Source organism: Mesocricetus auratus, unplaced genomic scaffold (assembly GCF_017639785.1).
Source record: "Mesocricetus auratus isolate SY011 unplaced genomic scaffold, BCM_Maur_2.0 Super-Scaffold_100013, whole genome shotgun sequence".
NCBI lineage: Eukaryota > Metazoa > Chordata > Mammalia > Rodentia > Cricetidae > Mesocricetus > Mesocricetus auratus.
Window position 1 is genome coordinate 5,358,617 of NW_024429196.1, and position 23,733 is coordinate 5,382,349.

General features: G+C 48.4%; 1 protein-coding gene across 4 annotated transcripts in view; it reads left to right on the forward strand.

Moving 5' to 3' along the window:
• The window catches only part of Pcnx2 (pecanex 2), a 173,913-nt gene that overhangs the window by 140,595 nt on the left and 9,585 nt on the right, over positions 1–23,733 (forward strand). For 3 of the 4 annotated variants that reach the window (XM_005064691.4, XM_040755299.1, XM_040755301.1), the window contains exons 26-30: positions 11,391–11,644; positions 13,248–13,481; positions 16,163–16,284; positions 21,899–22,043; positions 23,321–23,551. In XM_005064691.4, the coding sequence (XP_005064748.1) occupies positions 11,391–11,644; positions 13,248–13,481; positions 16,163–16,284; positions 21,899–22,043; positions 23,321–23,551 (986 nt within the window). The remainder of the gene's footprint in view (positions 1–11,390; positions 11,645–13,247; positions 13,482–16,162; positions 16,285–21,898; positions 22,044–23,320; positions 23,552–23,733) is intronic. The other variant, XM_013122036.3, reaches the window with a different exon arrangement.

The window sequence follows — 23,733 nt, forward strand, 5'->3', positions numbered from 1 at the left end:
CATAGGAGGAGTCCCTTTTTTCAGAGTATGGGGAAGGGTTTCTCTCCCTGTCCTGTCTTTCCTTAATTAGAATCTTTTTTAGTTCTTTTTTAAGGGCCGCGATCTCAGCAAGTAACCGTTCCTTTTCAGACTGTGACGAGTCTGAGTCTGAGCTACTTCCATTTTCTAGGTCTGATAGAGAAGGATATAACCGATTCTGACCGGAGTCCTTCTTTTGGGTCGCGCCCGGAGATGTCTACCCGTTTTTTTGTTGTTACTAAGAGACTCCTCCTCATCCTCACTAACAATGGAGCCTCTAGTTTCAATCACGGTCTCTTCATCATCACTCTCTGCCCCTGAACTCAAGGAGGCTTGAGTCTCAGTCTCTTGTAACTCTAAAAAGCCTCTTTTGTGTCCTGAACTACCTGGCGGTGACGAACCTTATCTGTCAAAAGTGCTCCCTCACTAATCTCCATAAGGAGAATGTCGTAGGGGGCAAGGACTCAGATCCCTCTTTTCGTAAAAGTCTATGAAGATCACGGCGAACCTCCTCCCAATCTGGAATATTTAAGCTTCCCCCAGTAATGAACCATGGACTGGCTCGTTCGATCGATTTTAGAAAGCCTTCTAGGGTTTTAGACTTGACTGCAGTCCCATGTTCTTTAAGTAACTTTTTTAGTTGATACTGCAATGATTCTAGCTTCCCGGAACTATTCCCCATAGTTTCTTAACCCCGTCCACTTACCTCGCTTTCACGATCTCAGTGGGGCCTCCAATTGTCACGTCTGCTGCGCGGCCTGTGTCCGAGAACGTGCGGAGGGTGTCGGGTATTGAAAACACAGAGACTCGTTCAATGATATAAAGAAAACTTTAAACAGGCTCCAAAAAGGTTCAAGAGAAACTTCCTAAGAAAAGCTCCCACCAGAGAAGCTTCTGCTCCCTCCTCTACCCTGGCTGGTTCTGCTCTGACACCAGAGGTGGATGTGTGTGGGTTTCTGAAGGTGCGGTTAGTCTTTGGACAAGGTCGAGGTCAGGGCGGTTTCTGTGGGAAGGCCTTTCCCAGGAACTTATTGTATCATTTTTAGTAAACATGTTTTTACTAAACATTGTCTTACAGCTGCCTACTCCAAGGCAGAAGGGGAAGTGGCCAGGAACTTATTGTATCGTTTTTAGTAAACATGTTTTTACTAAACATTGTCTTACAGCTGCCTACTCCCAGGCAGAAGGGGAAGTGGGTCTCTGCTCAAGGTCTGGTGTTCCCACAAGGACCAGTCTGCCAAAACACAGCAGTGGGCGAAAAGCTAGATGAAAGTACAACCAGAACAAGGGGCTGCCCATAATCTATACGCCAAAGGTGGGCTTGCTCTATACTTCTTAACAACAATTGTAGGGCTTCCCTGGCCTCTGGGGTAATCTGTCTAGGGGAAGTTGGAGCAGGGTCCCCAGGAAGAATATCATAAAGCGCTTTAAGAGCCCCTGTTTTAATAGAAAGAGAAGGGTGAAACCATTGCACCTCTCCCAAGAATCTCTGCCAATCATGAAGTGTTTTTAAATTTGAACAATCGATTTGGAGTCTTTGTGGCCGGAGGCCAGTTTGTTGAATTTGATGACCCAAATAAGTATAAGGGGGTCTCTTTTGGATCTTTTCAGGAGCCAAAATAAATCCTCGGGCCTCCAGAAGCTCCTGTAGCTCTGCAAAGGCTATGTAACATTGTCTTTCTTCGGCCGCGGCCAAAAGAATATCATCCATGTAGTGGATAATGTAAAGATCAGGGAACTTACGTCTGAGGGGATCTAAACAGGCAGCTACATAAATCTGGCATATAGTTGGACTATTAGCCATCCCTTGGGGGAGCACCACCCATTGGAAGCGAAGGGCAGGCTCCCTAAAGTTAATCGCAGGAAGGCTAAATGCAAACCGAGGACTATCTTGAGAATGCAAGGGAATAGAAAAGAAGCAATCCTTCAAGTCAATGACAATCAAATGCCAGTCTTTAGGAATGGCCACAGGCACAGGCAAGCCAGGCTGCAGAGCCCCCATAGGCTGCATGGTCGCATTCACGGCCCTCAAGTCTTGTAGTAACCTCCATTTCCCTGAAGATTTTTTTATTACAAATATAGGGGTATTCCAAGGGGACGTGGAAGGAACCAAATGACCTGCCTCCAATTGTTCTTGAACTAGCTGGTGAGCCGCCCTTAGTTTCTCCGCTGGTAAGGGCCACTGTTCCACCCATCCTGGATCATCTGATAGCCATGTGATGGGTATGGGGGCTGGCGGCGCAACAGTGACCCTCATCAAAAATGGCCAAAACCCTTCCTATCCCCTGGGGCTCTGGTCTCCAAATGGAGGGATGCCACAGGGCAAACCTCTCCCTGTTCTAGTTTACCTAGTTCCCTCCCCGGGCTCCAGCCCCTCCCTTGTGTCATCTGGGGGCCCCTGCTTTTGGACTTGGGTGCCTGAGTGGTGAGGACCACTCCCATTTCTTGCATGAGGTCCCGTCCCCAGAGGTTAATAGGGAGGCCAGGCAAAACATATGGCTGGAAAAGCCCTGTGTGGCCTTCAGAGTCTTGCCACTTTAAGATTCTGAGGCTTTTTTGGGGCACAGCCTGTCCTATTCCCTGGAGGGTCACTGTCCCTTCCTCTTTCGGCCAGGCGGGGGGCCAGAATTTATCTGAGAGGACAGAGAAATCTGCCCCAGAATCTAAGACGCCCCTAAAGGACTTGCCTTCTATCTTTAATGTAAGCTGGGGGCGGTTCTCCATAGTGGCTACCCAAAATGCTGCCGGGCCGGTACTTCCAAAACCTTGGTTGCCCCTTTTCTCTTTAATTTTTCTAGCCTCACAAGGAGCTGTAGGGAGAAGGAGTATCTGAGCAATCCGTTCTCCTGCAGGGATGGCAACAACCCCACTGCCCACTGATGTCATTATTTTAATCTCCCCCTCACTATCCTGGTCTATAACACCGGGGTGTACCTGGATGCCTCGAAGAATAGTACTGGACCGTCCCAAAAGTAGTCCGACCGTGCCTGGGGGCAATGGCCCATGCACCCCAGTAGGGAGGGCCTGGATCCCCATTTCCGGTGTTAGGATTGCCCGGGCAGAGGGAGCGAGGTCCAATCCTGCACTCCCTGAGGTGGCTCTAAGGAGGTCTGAGATATGAAGGGGTTGCTCTGGGGGAGAAAATGAATCCTGCCACTGCCCGGAGCAGGGGTCATTGCCCCGTACACATTGGTTTTGGGGCCCTGGGGCGGGGCCCTCCTCCCGTTTCCCTGATTATTATTAGCAGGAAGGAAATTTCCCTCCCGGTCAGTTTTAGAGTAGCAGTTATTGGCCCAATGATATCCCCTTCGACAACGGGGGCATAAACCAGGTCTCTTGAGACCCGTAGTACTATTTTGAGGGCACTCTCTACGGAAGTGTCCCTCCCTACCGCAGCTAAAACATGTTTTTCTCCCTCCCAGAGTAGGTCTTTCTTTCCCCACTTGGGGCCGAATAGCAGCAGCTAACACTTGGCCCTGGATGAAGTTCCCATCAATGTCCCTACAGATCCGGATATAGTCATTTAGACTTTTATTGCGATAGGGGCGAAGGGCTTCCTTACAATATTTATTTGCATTTTCAAATGCCATCTGCTTTATGACTGGCATCGCAGGCCCAATGCCCCCAAATATTCTTTCTGCTACCTGACTGAGACGGTCTACGAAGTCTTGAAAAGGTTCAGAAGGTCCTTGAAGGATTTTGGACAGATGATCCCCTCCTTCCTTGGAAGGCAATGCTTTCCAAGCCCCTTGGGCCGCTGCTGCCACTTGGGCATAGACTGCGATGTCATATTGCATTTGTTGCTGAATGGTGGCGTATTGACCACTCCCGGTAAGCATCTCCACATTTCTCTGGGGCTGTCCGGCCTGTGCATTCCTTTGGGCTGTCTGGCTGCATCTTTCCTGAAACTCACCTCTCCAAATCAAATAATCTCCCCCCGACAGAGCTGCTCTGCAAAGCTGCTGCCAATCGCCAGGTGTCAAATTAAGAGACGCAAAAGATTCCATTAAGGAAAGTGTAAAGGGAGCCTGTGCTCCATAATTTAAAGTTGCCTCTTTAAGTTGTTTTATATCCTTAAAATTTAAAGGGTTATGACGCCTAATGACCTGTCCAGAATTGTTCGGATCTGGAACTTCCATTACTGGGGCCACCACCGGGCAGCATTGGACCCCTCCCCTGGGTCTTCCCTCCAGGTCTGAGAAGGACTGGGTTATCTCATAGGAGGAGTCCCTTTTTTCAGAGTATGGGGAAGGGTTTCTCTCCCTGTCCTGTCTTTCCTTAATTAGAATCTTTTTTAGTTCTTTTTTAAGGGCCGCGATCTCAGCAAGTAACCGTTCCTTTTCAGACTGTGACGAGTCTGAGTCTGAGCTACTTCCATTTTCTAGGTCTGATAGAGAAGGATATAACCGATTCTGACCGGAGTCCTTCTTTTTGGGTCGTGCCCGGAGATCTCTACCCATTTTTTTGTTGTTACTAAGAGACTCCTCCTCATCCTCACTAACAATGGAGCCTCTAGTTTCAGTCACGGTCTCTTCCTCACTCTCTTCCCCTGAACTCAAGGAGGCTTGAGTCTCAGTCTCTTGTAACTCTAAAAAAGCCTCTTTTGTGTCCTGAACTACCTGGTGGTGATGAACCTTATCTGTCAAAAGTGCTCCCCTCACTAATCTCCATAAGGAGAATGTCGTAGGGGGCAAGGACTCAGATCCCTCTTTTCGTAAAAGTCTATGAAGATCACGGCGAACCTCCTCCCAATCTGGAATATTTAAGCTTCCCCCAGTAATGAACCATGGACTGGCTCGTTCGATGGATTTTAGAAAGCCTTCTAGGGTTTTAGACTTGACTGCAGTCCCATGTTCTTTAAGTAACTTTTTTAGTTGATACTGTAATGATTCTAGCTTCCCAGAACTATTCCCCATAGTTTCTTAACCCCGTCCACTTACCTCGCTTTCACGATCTCAGTGGGACCTCCAATTGTCACGTCTGCTGCGCGGCCTGTGTCCGAGAACGTGCGGAGGGTGTCGGGTATTGAAAACACAGAGACTCGTTCAATGATATAAAGAGAACTTTAAACAGGCTCCAAAAAGGTTCAAGAAAACCTCCTAAGAAAAGCTCCCACCAGAGAAGCTTCTGCTCTCTCCTCTCCCCTGGCTGGTTCTGCTCTGACACCAGAGGTGGATGTGTGTGGGTTTTTTGAAGGTGCGGTTAGTCTCTGGACAAGGTTGAGGTCAGGGCGGTTTCCGTGGGAAGGCCTTTTCCAGAAACTTATTGTATCATTTTTAGTAAACATGTTTTTACTAAACATTGTCTTACAGCTGCCTACTCCCAGGCAGAAGGGGAAGTGGCCAGAAACTTATTGTATCGTTTTTAGTAAACATGTTTTTACTAAACATTGTCTTACAGCTGCCTACTCCCAGGCAGAAGGGGAAGTGGGTCTCTGCTCAAGGTCTGGTGTTCCCACACACAATGATGGCCACCAGATGGCATGTCTGGAGGGAGCTAGAGTCTCCTCGCTAGAGTTGATAAAATTCCTCTTGGTGAGCAGGTGATCTGTGGCTAACCTAGAACTCAAAGCCACAGCTGGCCTCAAGAGAGCAGCAAAGAAGCCACCAAATCCCTGCTAGAGTGCCTGTCACTGTCAGAGTCAGGTGGACACTGCCTGTCACTGTCAGAGTCAGGTGGACACTGCCTGTCACTGTCAGAGTCAGGTGGACACTGCCTGTCACTGTCAGAATCAGGTGAACACTGCCTGTCAATGTCAGAGTCAGGTGGACACTGTCCTGTCACTGTTGTCAGGTGGACACTGTCCTGTCACTGTTGTCAGGTGGACACTGTCATGTCACAATGCTGGTGTCAGGTGGACTCTAGCCCACCATTGTCATAAGACCTGACACCATGTGAATGAACTGAACAGGCAGTCGGTTATGTATTTTGTATGAAATCACTTAGGCTAATGTTGACACTTTTTTTTAAATTTTTTTTTTTGGTTTTTTCGAGACAGGGTTTCTCTGTATTGTTTTGGAGGTTGTTGGTCCAGTCTGGCCTCGAACACACAGAAATCTGCCTGCCTCTGCCTCCCGAGTGCTGGGATTAAAGGCCTGTGCCACCACCGCCCGGCTGTGTTGACACTTTTAAACAGACATGTTAAGATTATTGTGTGGTTTTCCCTAAGCCATCCTGGCTGTAAGTGTGATTGGGGCTAACCAAGGGGGAGTCACAAAGGAAGCCAAGCATAGGGAGCGCCAAATCCTTATATGAGCCATACTTATATGGTGTGATAGACACTACAGTGCTTGGCCAGGCTTAGAAAGGAGAAAAGCAAAGAAACGAGGGAAGAAGTAGCATGGATCCAGTGACAACATCAAAGAGCTGTGAGCCCAGAAAGGGGCAATGAACTCAGGAGCTGAAACATTAGAGACAAAGTGGCCGCTGAAGGCTTGGCTGCTGTTTAGAGGGAAGCGAGTGTCCATGTCTACAGGTGCTTCCATGAGTATGAGGGGAAGAGGGAAGGAGAGGAGGAAATAGGGAGAAGGGAGGAAGAAGAGGGAAACAAGAAAGGGAGGGAAGGAAGTAGAGAGGAAGAAGAGGGAGGGGGAGGAGGAGGAGAGAGGGAGGTGGGGAAGGAAGGAGGGAGAGAGGAAAAAGGGAGGACATAAAGAGAAGGAGGGGAAGGAGGAGGAAAGGGGAGTGGAGACGGGAGAAAAGAGGAAGGTGAGGAGAGAAGGGAGTGGAGGGAGGAGGAGAGGAGGGAAGGAATAGAGATGAGAGGAGGAGGAGGGATGAGGTTGAATAAGGAAAGACTGAAATAAGGGATGTCTAAACGTTCTAAAAGTCTATTTGATGTTAAATTTTTAAACCTCATTTTCTCAGAACCCTTCAAACTTTAATGCAGGCTATTCATCAGCGTCTTGACGGCCCTCGCAGAAGGGACCTGAAAGCACAGGCAATTGCTAGGGTGAAGCCACCCACTCCCATTGGAGCTGGGGAATATCAAAAAGCAAGATTTATGCTCCTGTCTGTGGGAGATGCTATCAGCTTTCTCACAGTTTGGCTGACCCCCATAACCACTGGCCCATGGGGACGTGTGAAAATATCCATGTAGCCTAATCTTATCCAAAGCAAGTCCAAACCCAGAGCTTTATCTTAACTGGCAGATCCACACACAGGTCTCTCACTTATCTTAAAACTCTAAATTTTCTTCCTCTTGGCAACAGTCATCTCTTTGTCATGCCTTTCAGTTTCATGTCTACGTAGCTTGAGTCGTCTGTTGATTCCCTGGGTTCCAAACTTCATCCATAAAGTAGGGTGCTGTCCCCCAAGAATGCTAGCACATTGGAGGAGCCTAAGGCGTGTTGGTGTATATGGCAGGTCTAGGTGGACAGGACATGTCTCACGGGCTCTAGAAGAGTCTCTGCCACCTTAGCATCCTGCCCTCAGGAAGGCTGTGTGAGGAGGAGGCCGCTCTGAATGGCCCATTAACTAGGAGCCCCCATCCTCCAAGTTCAGTTGATTGAATGTTCTTCTGGCCTGTAAACAGAATGGAAGTCAGGAGGTCTGATTCCCGGAGATGATTACAGAATTACACATTTCAACATACGCTGCCCAGTGTGCCTGGAAGCTTTGATTAATTCTACTTATTAAATATATGTGTGTATAGGTGTGTATACATTTGTGTGTATGACATTTGTGTGTATTTTTGCACGTTTGTGGAGGCCAGAGGTTGATGTCAGGTGGTCCTTCAGTGACTAACCACCTAATTATTTTTATTATTGTTGAGAAAAAGTCTCTCACTGAACCAGGAGCTCAGCAACTTGACTAGTCTTCCTGGCCAGCAAGCTCCAGGGATTGCTCTGCCTCTGTATCCGATCACTGGGATATAGGCTTGAGCTACACACCTCAACATTTTGTCTCTTACGTGGGTGCTGGGGGTCTGGACTCAGGTCCCTGCGCTCCTACAGCTCCTACTGAGCCACCTCCCCAGCTCTCTGGAAACTTGCTTTTCATCAGAGAGTATTTAACACTTAAGACACCAGTTTTAAATTCTATTCTAAAGAAGATGTGACCCTGGGCAACTGCAGGGCATACTACAGAAAGGGAGTTCTCACCTCTCTCATCTACATGGCCAGGTAGGTGTGTGCGTCCCATGAGACACCCACATGTCACCTTCCTAAGCTGATAAGCGCCACATAAGTGGATGTTGTCCAGAAAGAAGTTGAAAGCCATTGCTGTTCATTTAGAGGTGTCACACCATGTTTAAAACTCTAGCTCGTCTCGCACAACACAGGGAGGGGCTTGTTCTTAGGGTCATATCTAAATGCAAAGAAAATTCCTACAGACTCCATGGAATAAAAAGTTGTCATCAAAGACATAAAACCTTTCTGTTGTGCTCAGAAAGCGAACAAGTTATAAACCGCTCTGACACACTTACCATGCTTTTGTATTGTCTTCTCCCGCACACTGGGCAGTGTTCACCTCTGTTCTCAAGGTAATTGCCGTAAGAAGCTGGGGCGATGTTGCTGAAGTGTGGGACTAGGGCGTGCAGGGGAAGCTGCTCATGAAAGAGAGCTAGACAACATGGAGCCTGGGGGTGGGGCAGAGAGGCAGCAGGGCCTGGCTTTGGCTGTTCTGGGAGAGGTCAGGGATCACATCCACAGCCTGGCGCCACCACCAAGATCACAGAGCACAGGCCTGTGGGTCCTAGGATCAAACTAAGGTTGTCAGAATTAATAGCAAAAACCTTTGCTCACTGAGCCATTTCACTGGCCCCAATATGCTCTCTAGATTTTATCAGGTATAATTAATATTCTTTATAACCCCATTCAAATTGATTTTAGCCCATGTCTTATTATCTACTTTTTTGTGGTTGTTATTTTTTGTTTATTTGATTTTGAAGCAGGGTCTGATGCAGCCCAGGCAGGCTTCAAATTCACTATGTAGCTGAGGAAGGCCTTGAACTCTTGGTGCTCCTATATTCACCTCTCAAATGCTGGATTACAAGTGTGTCCCAGCACATCAGGTTTTATGTTTTGCAGTACTAGGGTGAAGCCAGGACCTTGCGCATGCTAGGTGAGGCACATCCTACTGAGCCACATCCCTGGGCCCTCGTTACTTTTTTAGTAAAGGAAGGGTTTAGAAAATGCAAGAGGGTCATTTAACTCAGTGTCATTTCATTAGTGACCCTTTGTGTGGGGCTTGGGCTGAAGTTGCCTTTTGCTTCAATGCTGTCTGGATTCTAGATACCCTGCTGTGGATTCATGCTCTCAGTGACGTTGGCCAAGGTTTTGATAAATGGGTTCCTCTAGATTTCTAGACTGTGTGCTTAGTCTTTTGATCCTATGTGTAGGGTGTTCTAGTCTCGTTAGTTTTTAGTGTATTAGATTCTGCACACTGTCCCCACCATGCTAAGATCACTTTCAGTCCTAAATATGTCTTCAAGGGGATATTTATGTGACCCCATATCATCAGCATACAATCTACTTCCTTCCTAGTCTTTATGAAAATGTTGAGGAAGACATGGCCTCCATTTACAGAAGCTGATCTTACCCCCATTCTCCTGAGAGGTCTTCTGGAAACATACCTGGTCCTCAGTCTGCAGCATGCCCTGATCTCAGTGTGGTGTGGGGTGACCTAAGGTTAGGGACACTCTTTATGAATCACTTTCCCAGACAAAGCCGAGTGGAGCCCTCACAGCTTGACAGTACCATCTCCTGCAGGGAACCCCTCCATAGCAATGCCGCACAGCAGGCACCTGGCTGCTCTGGGGACGTATCCCATTGCCATCTTTTTGAGTCTTCTCTCTATTTGACTATTATCTACAGTGCAAGGCCATCCAGTGTTCAAAATTAGGGTCTGTAGAGTTAAGCAGAGAGTTATGGCATTGGGAGAAGAAGCAGCTCAGAACTTTCAAGTGCTAACACTACAACACGCATACCTCTAACTGCTTGTCATTATATAGGGTGCAGAGACAAACCTTAGGTTAACCCAAGTCCTGTCACTGTTGGAACTAAACCAGAGGAGGGCCAGTGGGATTGCTCAGCACATAAATGTAACTGCTTCCAAGCCTAACAACTTGGGTTCAGTCCCGGAGACCACACGGTACAGGAGAAGAACTGACTGCAGCTGGCTGCCTTCTGAATTCCGCATGCACACCGTGGCGCTGGAACTCCCCCTTAAAAAAAAGATAAATGTACCCCCTCACGCTCACACACAAATGATGCAAGCCAGATGTGCAGCCTGAGATTGTAATCACAAGGTTAAGATGAACCCGCAGCAGGGGCCTTCCAACGGAAAGCCAAAGACAGGAACTCCAGTTAGCAGATCCTCTCTGGCCCAAAGCTCAGAGAAGCTCCGGGTTAGCCCACTGTGATAGGTCCAGTCAGCTCTCTCCCCTCTCTCACACTCTTCCTCAGTTTGAGGCCTCACAGCACAGCCTTTAAGTGAGGGCAGAGTTAAAGCCCGCAGAAATGGAAGGCTATGAATTTCTTCTTCCTGTGGTGGCTGGGATGCTGGGGTGCGGTTCCCGCATACGAGGCTCAGGTTAAGCTGGGCAGAATGCAGTTCTCATTCCCACCACAATATTCCTTGTCCTTGGCCCAGTTGCCTGTCTTGTTCCAGGGTATATATTGTCTTCTTTCTATGATGTATTGAAAGCGTCCTTCCCCTCTCCTCTGGTCTCCACTTCGTTATCTGTCTGGGAAGGCACTCCAGGCAGGAATCTCTGACCTCAGGTTGCCTCACCAGAGACAGGTGATTTTCCAAGTCTTCATTACCAAGTCTGTGGCCACCATAAAGGTGTGTATCTACCCAAGCAAAAACACCGAGAACAGAGGAGAGTAGGAAAGATTGTGAGCTGACAGAAAGCCCAGCGCAGTGACACACACCTGCAACTCCAGTTCTGAGGAGGCGGAGCTAGCCTGGCCCTCGTGGTGAGCTCCAGTTCCCTGAGAGACCCTGCCTCAACAGAAGCAAGGCAGAGGGCTCCTGAGGAATGACCCTCAAGGTTAAACTCTTGCCTATGTATCTACATACCTATTCACACACACACACACACACACACACACACACACACACACACACACACACACCCTCACCCTGTTTATAGGTACACACCCAAAGAGTTAATGGTTATGAGAATCATGGCTGTTAGCATGCCTGCTTTAAAACTAAGAACACACAATTGATTCCAACACCTTCTAGCACCTTCAATGGACACCTCGGGACTACAAGGATGGCTCAGTGGCTAGGGCTGCTCTTCCAGAGGACCTGAGTTTGACTCTCAACACACAAGGTGGTTCACACCTGTCTGTAACTCCAGATCATCTGATGCCCTCTTGCTGACCTCTGCGTGATCTAATGCCTCTGGTGTCCTTGACCAGGAACCTACTGCCAGCAGAGGGAGGTAGAGGCCATCATGGAAGGTGACGAGGATGACAGAGGCTGCTGCTGCTGCAAACCTGGCCACCTACCACACCTGCTGTCCTGCAATGCTGCCTTTCACCTGCGCTGGCTCACCTGGGAGATCACACGCACACAGTACATCCTGGAGGGTTACCGCATCATCGACAACAATGCAGCCACCATGCTGCAGGTATTTGACCTCCGCAGGGTGTTTGTCCGATACTATGTCAAGGTATGATGTATTTCACAACACTATGGGTAAAGCCTAGGAAGTGGGGGTAGGGGTTGAGAGGCAGGGTTCCCGGAAAGCTCTACGCAAAGTGGCATGCGTGAAGAGGTTTTTGCTTAGCTCCCCAATGAGAGATGCAACCAGGCTTGTTCTATCTTGAAAAACACAGCAGGGCTTTGTGTTAGCCTAAACCTGGGCACAGCAGGTTGGCTGCAACCTTGACTGTCTGTCCATTTCCACCACAGCAGGGTGTACTTGCTATGATGGCCAATTTAAAAATCCAGGGCGCATCAGCAGGACTCATGTTAGAGTTACACAGTAAATCATTTACTGCTGTGCAAATGTCCCAGCTTAGATGCAGAATTTTGGAGTGGAGATGTAGCTCAGCTGGCAGAGTGCTTACCTAGCATGCACAAAGTCCAGCACTGCATAAAACCCCGTGTTGTGGTGTACATCTATAACCCCAGCACTCAGGAGTGAAGGAAGGAGGATCAGAAGTTCAAGGTCATCCTTGGCTACACAGAGTTCCAGACCATGCTACAGAAGACCCTGTCTGAAACATTCAATCCAAAGATTAGAAACAACAATGAGTAAAAAAGAGAGAGAGCGAAAGAAGGGATGGGGGAAGAGAAGAGGAAGGACGGAGAGGGAAGAAAAGAAGAGAAGAAATGGGCAACTTGGATGCCCTGTGAAGAAAAATGAGATTGTGGTCCAGGGTTCCGAGTGCTGGCCTGGGCTGAGTTGTGTTCTAAGAAGCTGGGACCAGAAGGTCAGGAGAGGACAGAGGAAATCCTTGTGATGGACCCTATGCTGGGGGAAGACTATGGATGGTGACAAGCCTACCGAGGACTCCACAATTTTATGCTGTTCCGCATGGTGTCTCTACAACCACCAGGGCCAGGAGTGTCAATCCACATGTGGCAAGAAGGAAATCTGGTTCAACACGACTCAGTAGCCGGTGTTAGTTCCAGCTTTTTAGAGTCTAACCCCAGGCAATTTTATTTTATGCATATTTAAGCACAGCACAATTTTGGAAAAAGTATTTTCCTAATGATAATTAACTCAATCCTGCGTGTACCACAAAGCTTACTACATGATTGCATTGAAACTCTTTTCTAAGTACATATGACCTCTTCCATAAAGATGGGTTCTACTGACTGAGAAACAATGCTCAAGATAAAGGAGGAAGAGTCTGGGATAAACAGGAGAGTCTGGGAGATTCAGGCGTGGCCTGGCCCTACAGATAACACAGAAGTCACCAGGCTATTAGCCTCATCCATTCCCAGTGTTCTGGGCAGTTTGGCTATATATCTCTTCTTTTGAAGAGACAACCTTGCATGTTTAACATTCCTGGTTTCCCTAGAGATTATCTATGAGCTAAAGGACCTCAAGCCCTCTATGCTGTGCTGAGAGCCAAAAAGTACCCGTCAGAGGCCTCAGACCCCTGCCAGCCAAAGCTGTCTTTGATGGAGACAGAGATGTCTCCCCTTAGCCTCTGAGCCATCTTTCCAGCCCCTTCTTACTGAGACCTAATAAATCAAAAAAGTAAAGTCTTCATGGCTGCCAACTGGCAATGAAATCTCACAGTCTTGCTTGCTTTCTGCAGAGTATAATATACTACATGGTCACTTCACCCAAACTCCTCTCATGGGTCAAGAACGAGCCCCTGCTGAAGTCCCTACAACCCTTCGCCAAGTGGCATCACATCGAGCGTGACCTTGCAATGTTTAACGTCAACATCGATGATGATTATGTCCCATGTCTCCAGGGGATCACACGGGCGAGTTACTGCACTGTGTTCCTCGAGTGGATTCAGTACTGCGCAGGGAAAAGACAGGAGGTAGGAGGGACCTGGGGCTGAGCCACTGAGTAAAAGGCTAGAAAACAAGGGTCCTTAACCTCCTCTCTCTTGCTGCACTCCAAGGTAGATAATAAGAAAATAAGGTGGGAAACTTTTGAATAAGTGTTTAGCACTAAAACAAGTAATTGTTTAGTACTGAAGCAAGTAATTTGGAGATAACACATTTTGTCTCCTTTTGTCTCCAGTGACAGAGCTTTGAAAGGATTCATCCCTTTAAATGCTGCTCAGGGTCAGTACAGTTTAAAATTCTAGGATAGCATCAAGATACTAGAAACTTCCTTGTTTAAAATTGTTTATTGTATGTGTGTGGGGGGTGGGGCAAGACCCATGTCGGTAGCCTTAGTGCTAGTGAGGTGGTGCTGAGACAGGAGGATTGCTGAAGGTTTATTGGCTACCAGCCTAGCACCAAATCAGGTTTAGTGAGCTCCAGGTTTAGTGAGAAACCCCATCTCAAGAGAACACACATACACACAAATTAATTAAACTGAATAAATTTTCATTTGGAGGGCTCAGTGACAGAGGACTTGCCTGACATTGTACAAGACCCTGGATTTGAAACCCAACATCAACAACAAAACAAAATGATTACATTTTTGTTATAATTTTATTTTATTTGCTACCTGTGGATGTGCACATGTATGTGGAGGCCAGAGGTCAGTGTCTGCTGTCTCACCACCTTACTTTTGAGACAGGGTTTCTCTGACCCTGGAGATCACTAGATTATTAGAGCTGTGATTATAGAAGCCCTCAAGTTTTCCCAGGAAGTCTTGGGATCTGAACTCCACCTTTATGTTTGAGAAGCAAGTCAGACATGTTGGCTTATGTATATATCCTTAGAAGTGGGGAGGCTGAGGCAGAAGAACATCTAGTTCTAGGCTATGTAGTGAATTCCAGGCAAGCCTGAGCTACATGGCAAGCCATTGTCTCAAAACAGACTTTTCTATTATTATTAATTTTGAGATTGCCCTGTGACATTTTCTTTGCTGATGTCAGGAAGATTTACTGAGCACATTGATTGACTCATGGACATGCTCAGCAATCAGATGGTCCAGATGCTTGTATAACTATCATTTTCTAGGACAGCACTCGTGTGCTGAGTACACATCTGAAGGCTCCTTTCTTGGAGATGACACCCAGTAATGGCTGCTCACAGACAGAAGTGACAGAGTAAACCAGGGAATGGATGTCCACACACCTTGTTTGCTGAAGGCTGAGTCCATAAATGTTGGTATAGGAAAGAGGATGAGAGCAATATATATGAGAGAGAGAGAGACAGACAGACAGACAGACAGACAGACAGAGAGACAGACAGACAGAGAGACAGACAGCAGACGGGCAGACAGAGAGACAGACAGCAGACGGGCAGACAGAGAGACAGAGAGAGAAAGATATATATATTTCTCCCCACAGTAGTAGGCATTGAACCTGGGACATTGCCATACTATCAGCTGATCTACCATTGATTGACCTATATGCCTTTCTCATCCTCTTTTCTACTTTATATTTTGAGACAGGGTCTTGTCAAGTTGCCCAGGATGGCTTCTAATACATTCTATGGTTTAAGCAGACTATGAACTGACAATTTTCCTGCCTCAGTCTTCCGGGTAGCTGGGCTTGCAGACTTGTACCACCAGGCCCAAGTTTGACTTCATATAACTGTTAATTAGTCATTGGTTTCGTATCCATGGTCTGTTCGAAGGGAAGAAAAGAAAAGTCCTACTTGATCTGACTTTCTGCAGGTCTTCTTCCATGTTAGGAGCCAGTAATGGTGGGCATTCTTGAGAGGGCATGGTCTGACAGTGTCGGTGACCTAAACCTGTCATAATATGTAATCCCAGGGTCTTTGCTCATCAAACCTAACCTTTGCCACCTTGCCCTAGGAAAGTACCTGTTGTGGTTCGAATGTGAAATGTCCCCTCTATATGTTGGGACACTTGGTCCTTCAGTGGTATTGTTGTTTGGGAAGGTTGTGGAATCTTTAAGGCAAGCTGTCTTAGTTCCCTTTCTGTGAAGAGACACCATGACCCAGGCAACGCTTAGAAAAGAAGGCATTTGACTAGGGGCTTGCTTTTAGTCCATCATGGTGGACACAAGCAGAGTGAGATCCATAGGCAGAGGGAGAGAAACTGGGCCTGGCTTGGGCTTTTAAAACCTCAAAGTTAACTTCCAGTGACTCACTTCCTCCAACAAGGCCACACACCTCCTAATCTTTCTCAAATAGTGCTACTCTCTGGTGATTAAGCATTCAAATGTATGAGCCCATAGGGGCCATTCTTATGCAAACCACCACATAGGCTTTGAGGCTTTATGGTCTAGCCGTACATCCTATTCATGTTCGACTTCCTGACTGCACATGACCAGCCACTCTCTCCTCTTGCTGCCATGCCTTCTCTGTCATGGATGGACTGTGCCTCCTGTGGGCCAGGATAATGCCCTTCTTCCTAAATTGCTTCTTGTCAGGAATATCATGACAGCGCTGAGGAAAGTAAGTGATGTGCTTTCCCCGTGCGTGTCTTTCCATGTCCAACCATAAGAGAGACTGCCTTGGGCGACAACACTTCAGGGGTACGTCGGTAGCTACAGTGTCCACCTACAAGCCTACTTTAGCCGCACACATGAGAGCCTGGCTGACATCTGGGGTCACACCCTTAATCTTTCAGCTCTCCAAGGCCCTGGACCATGTGGACAGTGATGAAGACTCACCTCTGGTGACACTTTCCTTTGCCCTGTGCATTCTGGGAAGGCGAGCTCTGGGAACAGCAGCACACAATATGGCCATGAGGTACCCGGGAGACCATTGGGATGTCTTTGGCTTGTGCAGGTCCTGGGATTTATGTTTGATGGATTCTGTCAGTCATTTTCTTTATTTCTAAACTGGCTTGCTGCTCACAAGCCTTTCAGATGCATCTTTTCTCAGGAAACCAGTTTGGGTCTGCAAAATGTTTCTTGTCATTGCAAACTTTAGACTGTTTCATTTGGAAATATTAATATGGGCAGTTAGAACACAGGGATCCCAGGTCTCGAACCTTCCAGGTTATGAGGTTGGGCTAAGAATATAGGTAAAAGGCCTAGCTAGCGTGTCTGAAGTCCTGGGTTCAATCCCCAGCACTGCATAAGCCATGCATGGCGATAAACACCTGTAATTCCTGCACTCTGGAGGTAGAGGTAGAGGTCAGAAGCTCAAGGTCATCTTCTGCTACATAGTGAGTTCAAGGCTACTCTGAGATACATTAGACCCTGACTTCAAATAAAATTGTTGCAAGCCCCCTTATGGATGTTTGCCTGGTGCCTAACAAAGTTGATATTTTGAAAAAGTTCATTCCCACCACTTTCCCCTGACCCCCTTTCACCCTCTGTCCCCAAGCTGTGCCTGGGCTCTGCTGCCCCCTCTTTTCCAGCTAAGATGCCCTAACTAGTGACACCCACCCCCTCGGTCACTGGGCATCAGTGGCCATTGTGTGGTTTCATCTTTGGTACTCAGCACTTCAGAAACTGATGGCGGACAGATGCAAGCTCCTGACTTACAGGATTAAAATTAGGTTGTCAGCTGAAATCAGAATCTTGGTACATGAGGCAACATTTGAGTTTAAAAAAACAGGAGCAAAATGGGGCTGCAGGTAGACTTTATGGTCAGATACTTGCCTAGCATGTATGGGATCGCTGGTTCGAGTCCCAGCACTGGAGGAAAACAAGCAGGAAGGAAGGAGAGAAGGAAAGAGCCCCGGAGTTGCTCAGATAGTCCACTGTCTGCCACTTCCTCCCACCTGCTTAGCTTCCATGTTGCCCTGTCCTGTGCTGGGCTGTGGTTCTAGAAGTTGCCTGGTTATTAGCTATGTGACGGCTCATATGTAGTCTGAGCTCAGGAATGTTGTACCTTTGGGGGTGGCACCATGTCTTCTCCTGCCCACGTGGATCCTTTCCCATGGCATGGTTACCAACCTGTACCCTCAGTGTCCAAGTCACTAGGACACACCTGCATCTCTCAACTGCAGCCACTGGGCCCACAGGACAACATGAATGACACAGGCATTTATTGGGAATTGTCCCCAACCTGTCAACAACTCTCTAATTCACAATGAAAAATAAGGTCTGGGGAGATGGTTTGGGATAAAGTGCTTGCACGGAATGGGGACCTGAGTTCAGCTCCCTTTACCCACTTCAAAACCTGGGTATGATATCATGCACACCTGAGATCCCAGTGCGGTGGGGCAGAGGCAGGGGAATGTGGGGAGTTAAGTTTCTGGACCACGTCCCTTCACTCCCAGGGAAGTGCCTGCCCTGAAGGAACAGCAGGGCATTCTGAGTGTTCACCACCTAGGAACAAGCCAGGCCCCCCTGTGGGGACAGTTTGATTTTAGAACCCAATGACTCTAACACATCCCTGATGGCAGTAGTTGAGAGCCACCATGGAAAGACACAGATGAAAACAAAGTCAGGCTACCCAGGAGCTGTGTTCAGGATCTGTGTTGGTTTTTGTTTGCTTGTTTGTTTGTTTGCTTGCTTGGTTAGTTTTGGTTGTTTTGTTTTGTCACAGTGATCACAATGTCTGTGAGGTGGCGCTGGCCGCCTGGCTCTTTGTGTTTAGAGAGATGGCGTGTCACAGAAATGACTCTGGCTGTCCCAGAGGGGACTAAGGCACACAGGAAGAGAGCTCAACAGGGTCCTGGGGCAGGTCTCCTATCCAATCCGAGGTTGGTGACAGAGGCTGACATCTTGAGCACTGGGTGTCCCCAGGGCTGATGAGTAAGCTCAGAAAGCGCCATGGTGACTCACCTCATTGTGTGCCCTCACTAGCCACCCTGCTCTTGCAATGCCTGGATGTAGCAGTGTGGAGGATGGCAGTGTAACAAGCCAGTCTATGCTGGTCCTACCCTGATGAATCCTGCAGGAACTATCCCTGTGGCGAAGTTGTTTCCCCAAAGCCTAAGGTCCAAACCCAGCTGATGGCCCCAGGCAGTGATCCCCAGTTACTAGATGACAGCAACTCCAGTGCTAGTCTCATTTCCCAATGGACCTGAGGGTTTCAACATTGGAGCTCTCGCAGTTCCTTGGCTGGCCGTTCTGGGAGTTGATGTTTCACCTCAGCCTCTACCCAATGTCCCTGCAACAGTTGTGGCACCAAAATTGTCACCAGATGTAGACCGATGTCCCCTGTGGGCCCAATTCTGGTGATTGAGAGCCACCATGGAGAGAGCACAGGTGACCGCCAAGCCAGTGCGGCCAGGGGTTGTGTTAGATTTTGTGCTCGTCTCTATGATCAGAATGCCTGTAAGAGCAAGCTAAAAGAATGATTTATCTTGGCTCATGGTTTCAAATTCATCATGATGTGAAGGTCATGGTAGAGCTGGTCAGACAGGAAGATGAGCACGGTGGTAGCAGGAAGGGGTGGGGTCAGGGCCAGATGTATCTTTCCTGCTGTCCCTGCCTGGACACAGCTATTCTCTCTCTGCTGATTCCCCAGCACCCTGGCTCCATGATGAGATGGCCTGTCTTGCTTACCTCTTTGGTAAGATTCGAATCGGGCTTAGTCTCCAGGACAGACAACATTGATTATGCTGTGTGCCACTCTCTCACGGCCAGATCCAGCTGGGTGGGAGCCTGCCATTTCCCAGTTCAATCAGTATGTGTGTGTGTGTGTGTGTATGTGTGTGTGTGTGTATTCATGTGTCTGTTAAATGTACATATGTGTGTGTGGAAGCCAGGGAACAACTTTGGCTGCCATTCTTCAAGCACTATTCACCTTTGTTTGAGAAACAACTACTTTTGGTGGCTTGGGCCTCTCCCTGTAGGCTAGTCTGGCTGAATGCCCAGTGAGGCCCAGGGATCCACCTATCTCTGCCTTCCGGTTCAGGGATCATAACTGCAGATGATCACACTGGCTTTTCAACAGAGGCTTAAGAGGACGAAGCCCAGTGAAGCTCCAAATCCAAATGCACTGCAGGCATTCTAGAGGTTTTCAATCTCCTTGCTCCCCACTCTGCCCTGCGTTATTCCAGGCTTCCTGCCGGATACCTTCTTCCTCCTTCTTCCCTCCATGGGGAAAGGCCAGTTATGAAACACCTCCCATTTGAACTCTTCCATGTGTGAAGCCAAGGAGTGATTCCCCAGGCTGGAGGGATTCTCAGTTGGGCTCTGTTTCACGCTGAGTCACTTTAATAAAACACCTGTAAGCACTGCAGTGTGTGGTTTTCTCTGAAAGGAGAACTGACAACTCCATGTAGACTGCTGAGGCCTGAGATGGGAGCCTGGGTGTCTTACTGGGCTCTGGAGGCAGCGATGGCCTGCAGCTGAGCAATCAGCAGGCTGAGGCTCCTGTGTGTGGGTGTTGCCTGGGGGATCCGGGTGAGTCCTCGAATCTATCCCTGTTCCCCTGTTCCCATATGAGTATGCAGTATGACGTCCCCATACCTCCCTGTGCTCACCCCACCCATGACTTAGCACCTCATCCCCACCCTTATGGTTCGTGCCTTTCCAACACCAGGGCATCCTCTGGTGTTTCCCTGGGGAGCAGAAGGTAGGCATCACTCGTGTAGGGAAGCCTCTGATCTCGGTACCAGCCTTCCTGCTCTTCCCCTCTGCTCCAATGGCCTCTTTGCCTCCCAGGAGCTAGCTGCTGCTCTCAGCCCCTCGGGGAACTTTTGCTCTGTGAGCAGATAGATAACCCTTTGGAAAAGGCTACTTCCTTGATCTCTTTCCAGGAGGGTTTTAGGTTCCTCCAGGCCACACAAGCAGCCCCATTTGAGGAGGCCCCAACAGCTCCTGTTTCCCACAGACTGCTCTCAGCTAAAGCCTCAGAGTCTTCCTCAAGGGAGTCCTGGGTGGACATCAAGGGAGGAGGTGCATTCCACAGCAAGCAGTGGGCGTGCTTCTCTGATCCACAGGTCCCATGCACTGTACTGAGTAAGAGGTCTTCTCATTAAATCCATGAAAATCTTTTACCATGTGTGTCCAGCACCTCCTGTCCCAGGCCAGCCCTGTCCAAGGTTCTGGCTGCCATGTTTGCCTCACCCCTGCATCTGGGGGGGCATTAAAGGGCACAGGATAGAAATAAGGGTGGAGGAGAGGAGGGCCATTTTTCCTTCCTATACCCAGAATGCAGGATACATTGCTTTCCTGAGCCCACTCATCATGATCACTCAGAAAAGGCCCTCAGCCCTGAGAGACTTCCCTTGTGTGACACCCCATTCTTCACTCAGGTGACACTCAATGACAGGTGAGACAGACAGGAAGTGAAACAAAGCAGGGAAACCTGGACATGTGTGGTAGTTTAAAAGAAAATGGTCCCCAAAGGGAGTGGCACTATTAGAAGGTGGGGCCTTGTTAGAGTAGGAGTGGTCTTGTCGGAGGAAGTGTGTCACTGTGGAGGCGGATTTTGAGGGCTCATATATGCTCACTCAAGCCATGCCCGGTAAGACAGACCATTTCCTGCTGCCTCCAGCACCGTGTCTGCCTACATGCTGCTTGCCACATCCCACCATGATGATAATGAACTAAGCCTCTGAAACTGTAAGCCAATTAGATGATTTCCTTTATAAGAATGGCTGTGGTCATGGTGTTTCTTCACAGCAATAGAAATCCTAACTAAGAAGATGTGGAAACCTGAACAAGCCGGGCAGAGCCATTAGCCACCAACCTTGACCTTCACCACCCGGCTTCTTCCCTAGTTGTGAAGAAGGGGTGGCAGAGGGGACAGACGTGCTCTGACAGTCTCAAATCCATGCTTGGTGACAGCCCTGAACTCTCAAGCAGAAAAGTAAGATGCTGGTGAGGGCAGGGTATGCGTGGCAGAGCCAGTGTGGCTGGAGAGGCTGAGCCTGCTGCCCTTGCTTTCTGGTGGATGTGTTTGGCCTGTTCCCAGCTGGATCTCAGTTTCACATTCATAGGTCATGTCAGTGGTTCCTATGGTGATGGGAGACGACCTTACACCAAGGCAGCAGCATACTCACTCCTAGCTGTAGTGCTAGGCACAGGCGGTTCTGGGAAAAGTCCAGAGTCATCTTCCTTTCCATGCTGGGTCAGTCTCAGATGCAGGAAGATAATGGGTGTGTTTGTGTGTGTGCATACATGCCTTGTATCTCACATACCCTCCATCTTACTTGAGATAGCATCTTTCATTGGTCTGGAGTTCACTGGCCAAGCTACATTGGGTGACCTGCTGGAACCAGGGACCAAGCCTACCTCTGCCTCCTCAGCACAGGGATTACCAGCATATACTACCATGCATGGCTTTTGTATGGGGTACTGGGAACTCAGGTCCTCATGCTTGTGTGGCTAGGGCCATCTCCCTAGCCCCAGGAAGATAATTCTTAAACCAGGAGATGCAGATGCTGTTGGGGATGAAGGGACCATGAGCACTGCACAGAGTGAGCCCACACTGATGTGTCTGTGTTTTGCAGCCTGGATTCCTTTCTCTACGGGCTGCATGCCCTCTTCAAAGGTGACTTTCGGATCACAGCTCGAGATGAGTGGGTATTTGCCGACATGGACCTGCTGCACAAAGTTGTCGTTCCAGCCATCCGGATGTCCCTGAAACTGCACCAGGTAAGAAGCCACTTCTGAAAGGATTAATCTGAAACTGTGGAAACAGAATCTGCTCTTTATGTCTGCTCCCTGCCCACTGTGAGGTGAGCCTCCTCCCAGGGAGCCCCCACTCCATGATATCCTGCCTCCTCACTGACCTAGAAGCAACTCAAGCCAAGGAGGACAGCGTAAACCCTCTTACACTGCAGGCCGAAAAAGAGAACTTCCCCTTTAAGTTGTTTGCATCCAGTACTGTATTACAGTGAGGAAAAAGTAAATAATGCGGGCCAGGGTGAGGCCTCCATCAGAAATGTGCTCACTGTGCAAGAATGAGGACATGATTTTGAACCATAGAACCCAGGAAGAAAATCTAGGTGTGTTAGTTTGCGTACAATCCCAGTTCTGGGGATACAAAGACAAGAGGCTCTTTGGGGGTCACTAGCTAGCCAATCTAGCCACTAGTATTAGTGAAAGACTCTATTTGTCCTCTGGTCTCTACATGTGTACACACACACACACACACACACACACACACACACACACACACAGTTCATATAGAAGGATAAAGCCAATAACACAGCCTTCATCTCTTCCTGATGTGTATTACATGCTCAAATAGTAATTAAAATGATGAATTATTCTAGGTCAACCTCAGCTACAGAATGAGACCTTGTCTCAAAAACTTAAAAAAAAAACTAAAAAAAATGAATTAGTAAAAATATAGTCTTTGAGCTGGGCAGTGGTGGCATATGCCTTTAATCCCAGTACTGGGGAGGCAGAAGCAGGCAGATTTCTGTGAGTTTCTTGCCAGTCTGATCTACAAAGCGAGTTCTAGAATAGCCAGGACTGTTATACAGAGAAACCCTGTCTCTAAAAACCAAACCAAAATAAATAACAACAAAACAAAAACAAAATACCTTGTACCTCTTTTGAGGAGCCTCAGAAATTATTCAGTACTTACCTTTAGAAATAGTGGGGTCTGAGTATACTTGACATTGGCTGATGGCCATCTTCCCTCAAGAGCATATAGGTGGAGGTTCACTCGGAAGAGGAGAGTTGACTTAAATGACACCGAGGCTTGAGACATGCAGCCGTTTCCTAGGAACGCTACATCTGGTTAGGGACAATAAGTTGAGATGCCCTCTTGCCCAGCTCAGGATTCAGTGATGGAGTGGGGGGATGGAGGGAGGAAAATGAGGAGAGCATGTGGCCCTTGAGGCCACTGCAAGTCCGCCTTTGCCCTTGCCCAGAACCAGCAGCTCTGGCCTCACTGAGCCCGCCTGGGCTCTCCCCACCAGGACCAGTTCACCTGCCCCGATGAGTATGAAGACCCAGCTGTTCTCTATGAGGCCATTCAGTCCTTTGAGAAGAAGGTAGTGATCTGCCACGAGGGAGACCCAGCCTGGAGGGGCGCAGTGCTGTCCAACAAGGAGGAGCTGCTGACCCTGAGGCACGTGGTGGATGAGGGTGCTGACGAGTACAAGGTCATCATGCTCCACAGGGGTTTCCTGAGCTTCAAGGTCATCAAGGTAGGCCAGAAGAAAGAAGGCAGTTGGCACGACTGGTCCCCAAGTCAGATGAGTGCTGGCCAGCAGGCAGCCCAGAGCTGCAGCCTGAAAGCCGTGGTCCACTTGTGGAGTTACCTCCCCTACTGAGAGAGTCAGTGTGTAGGAAGGATCCCCCGAATTCACCACAGGGCTTTGCTTTGTTC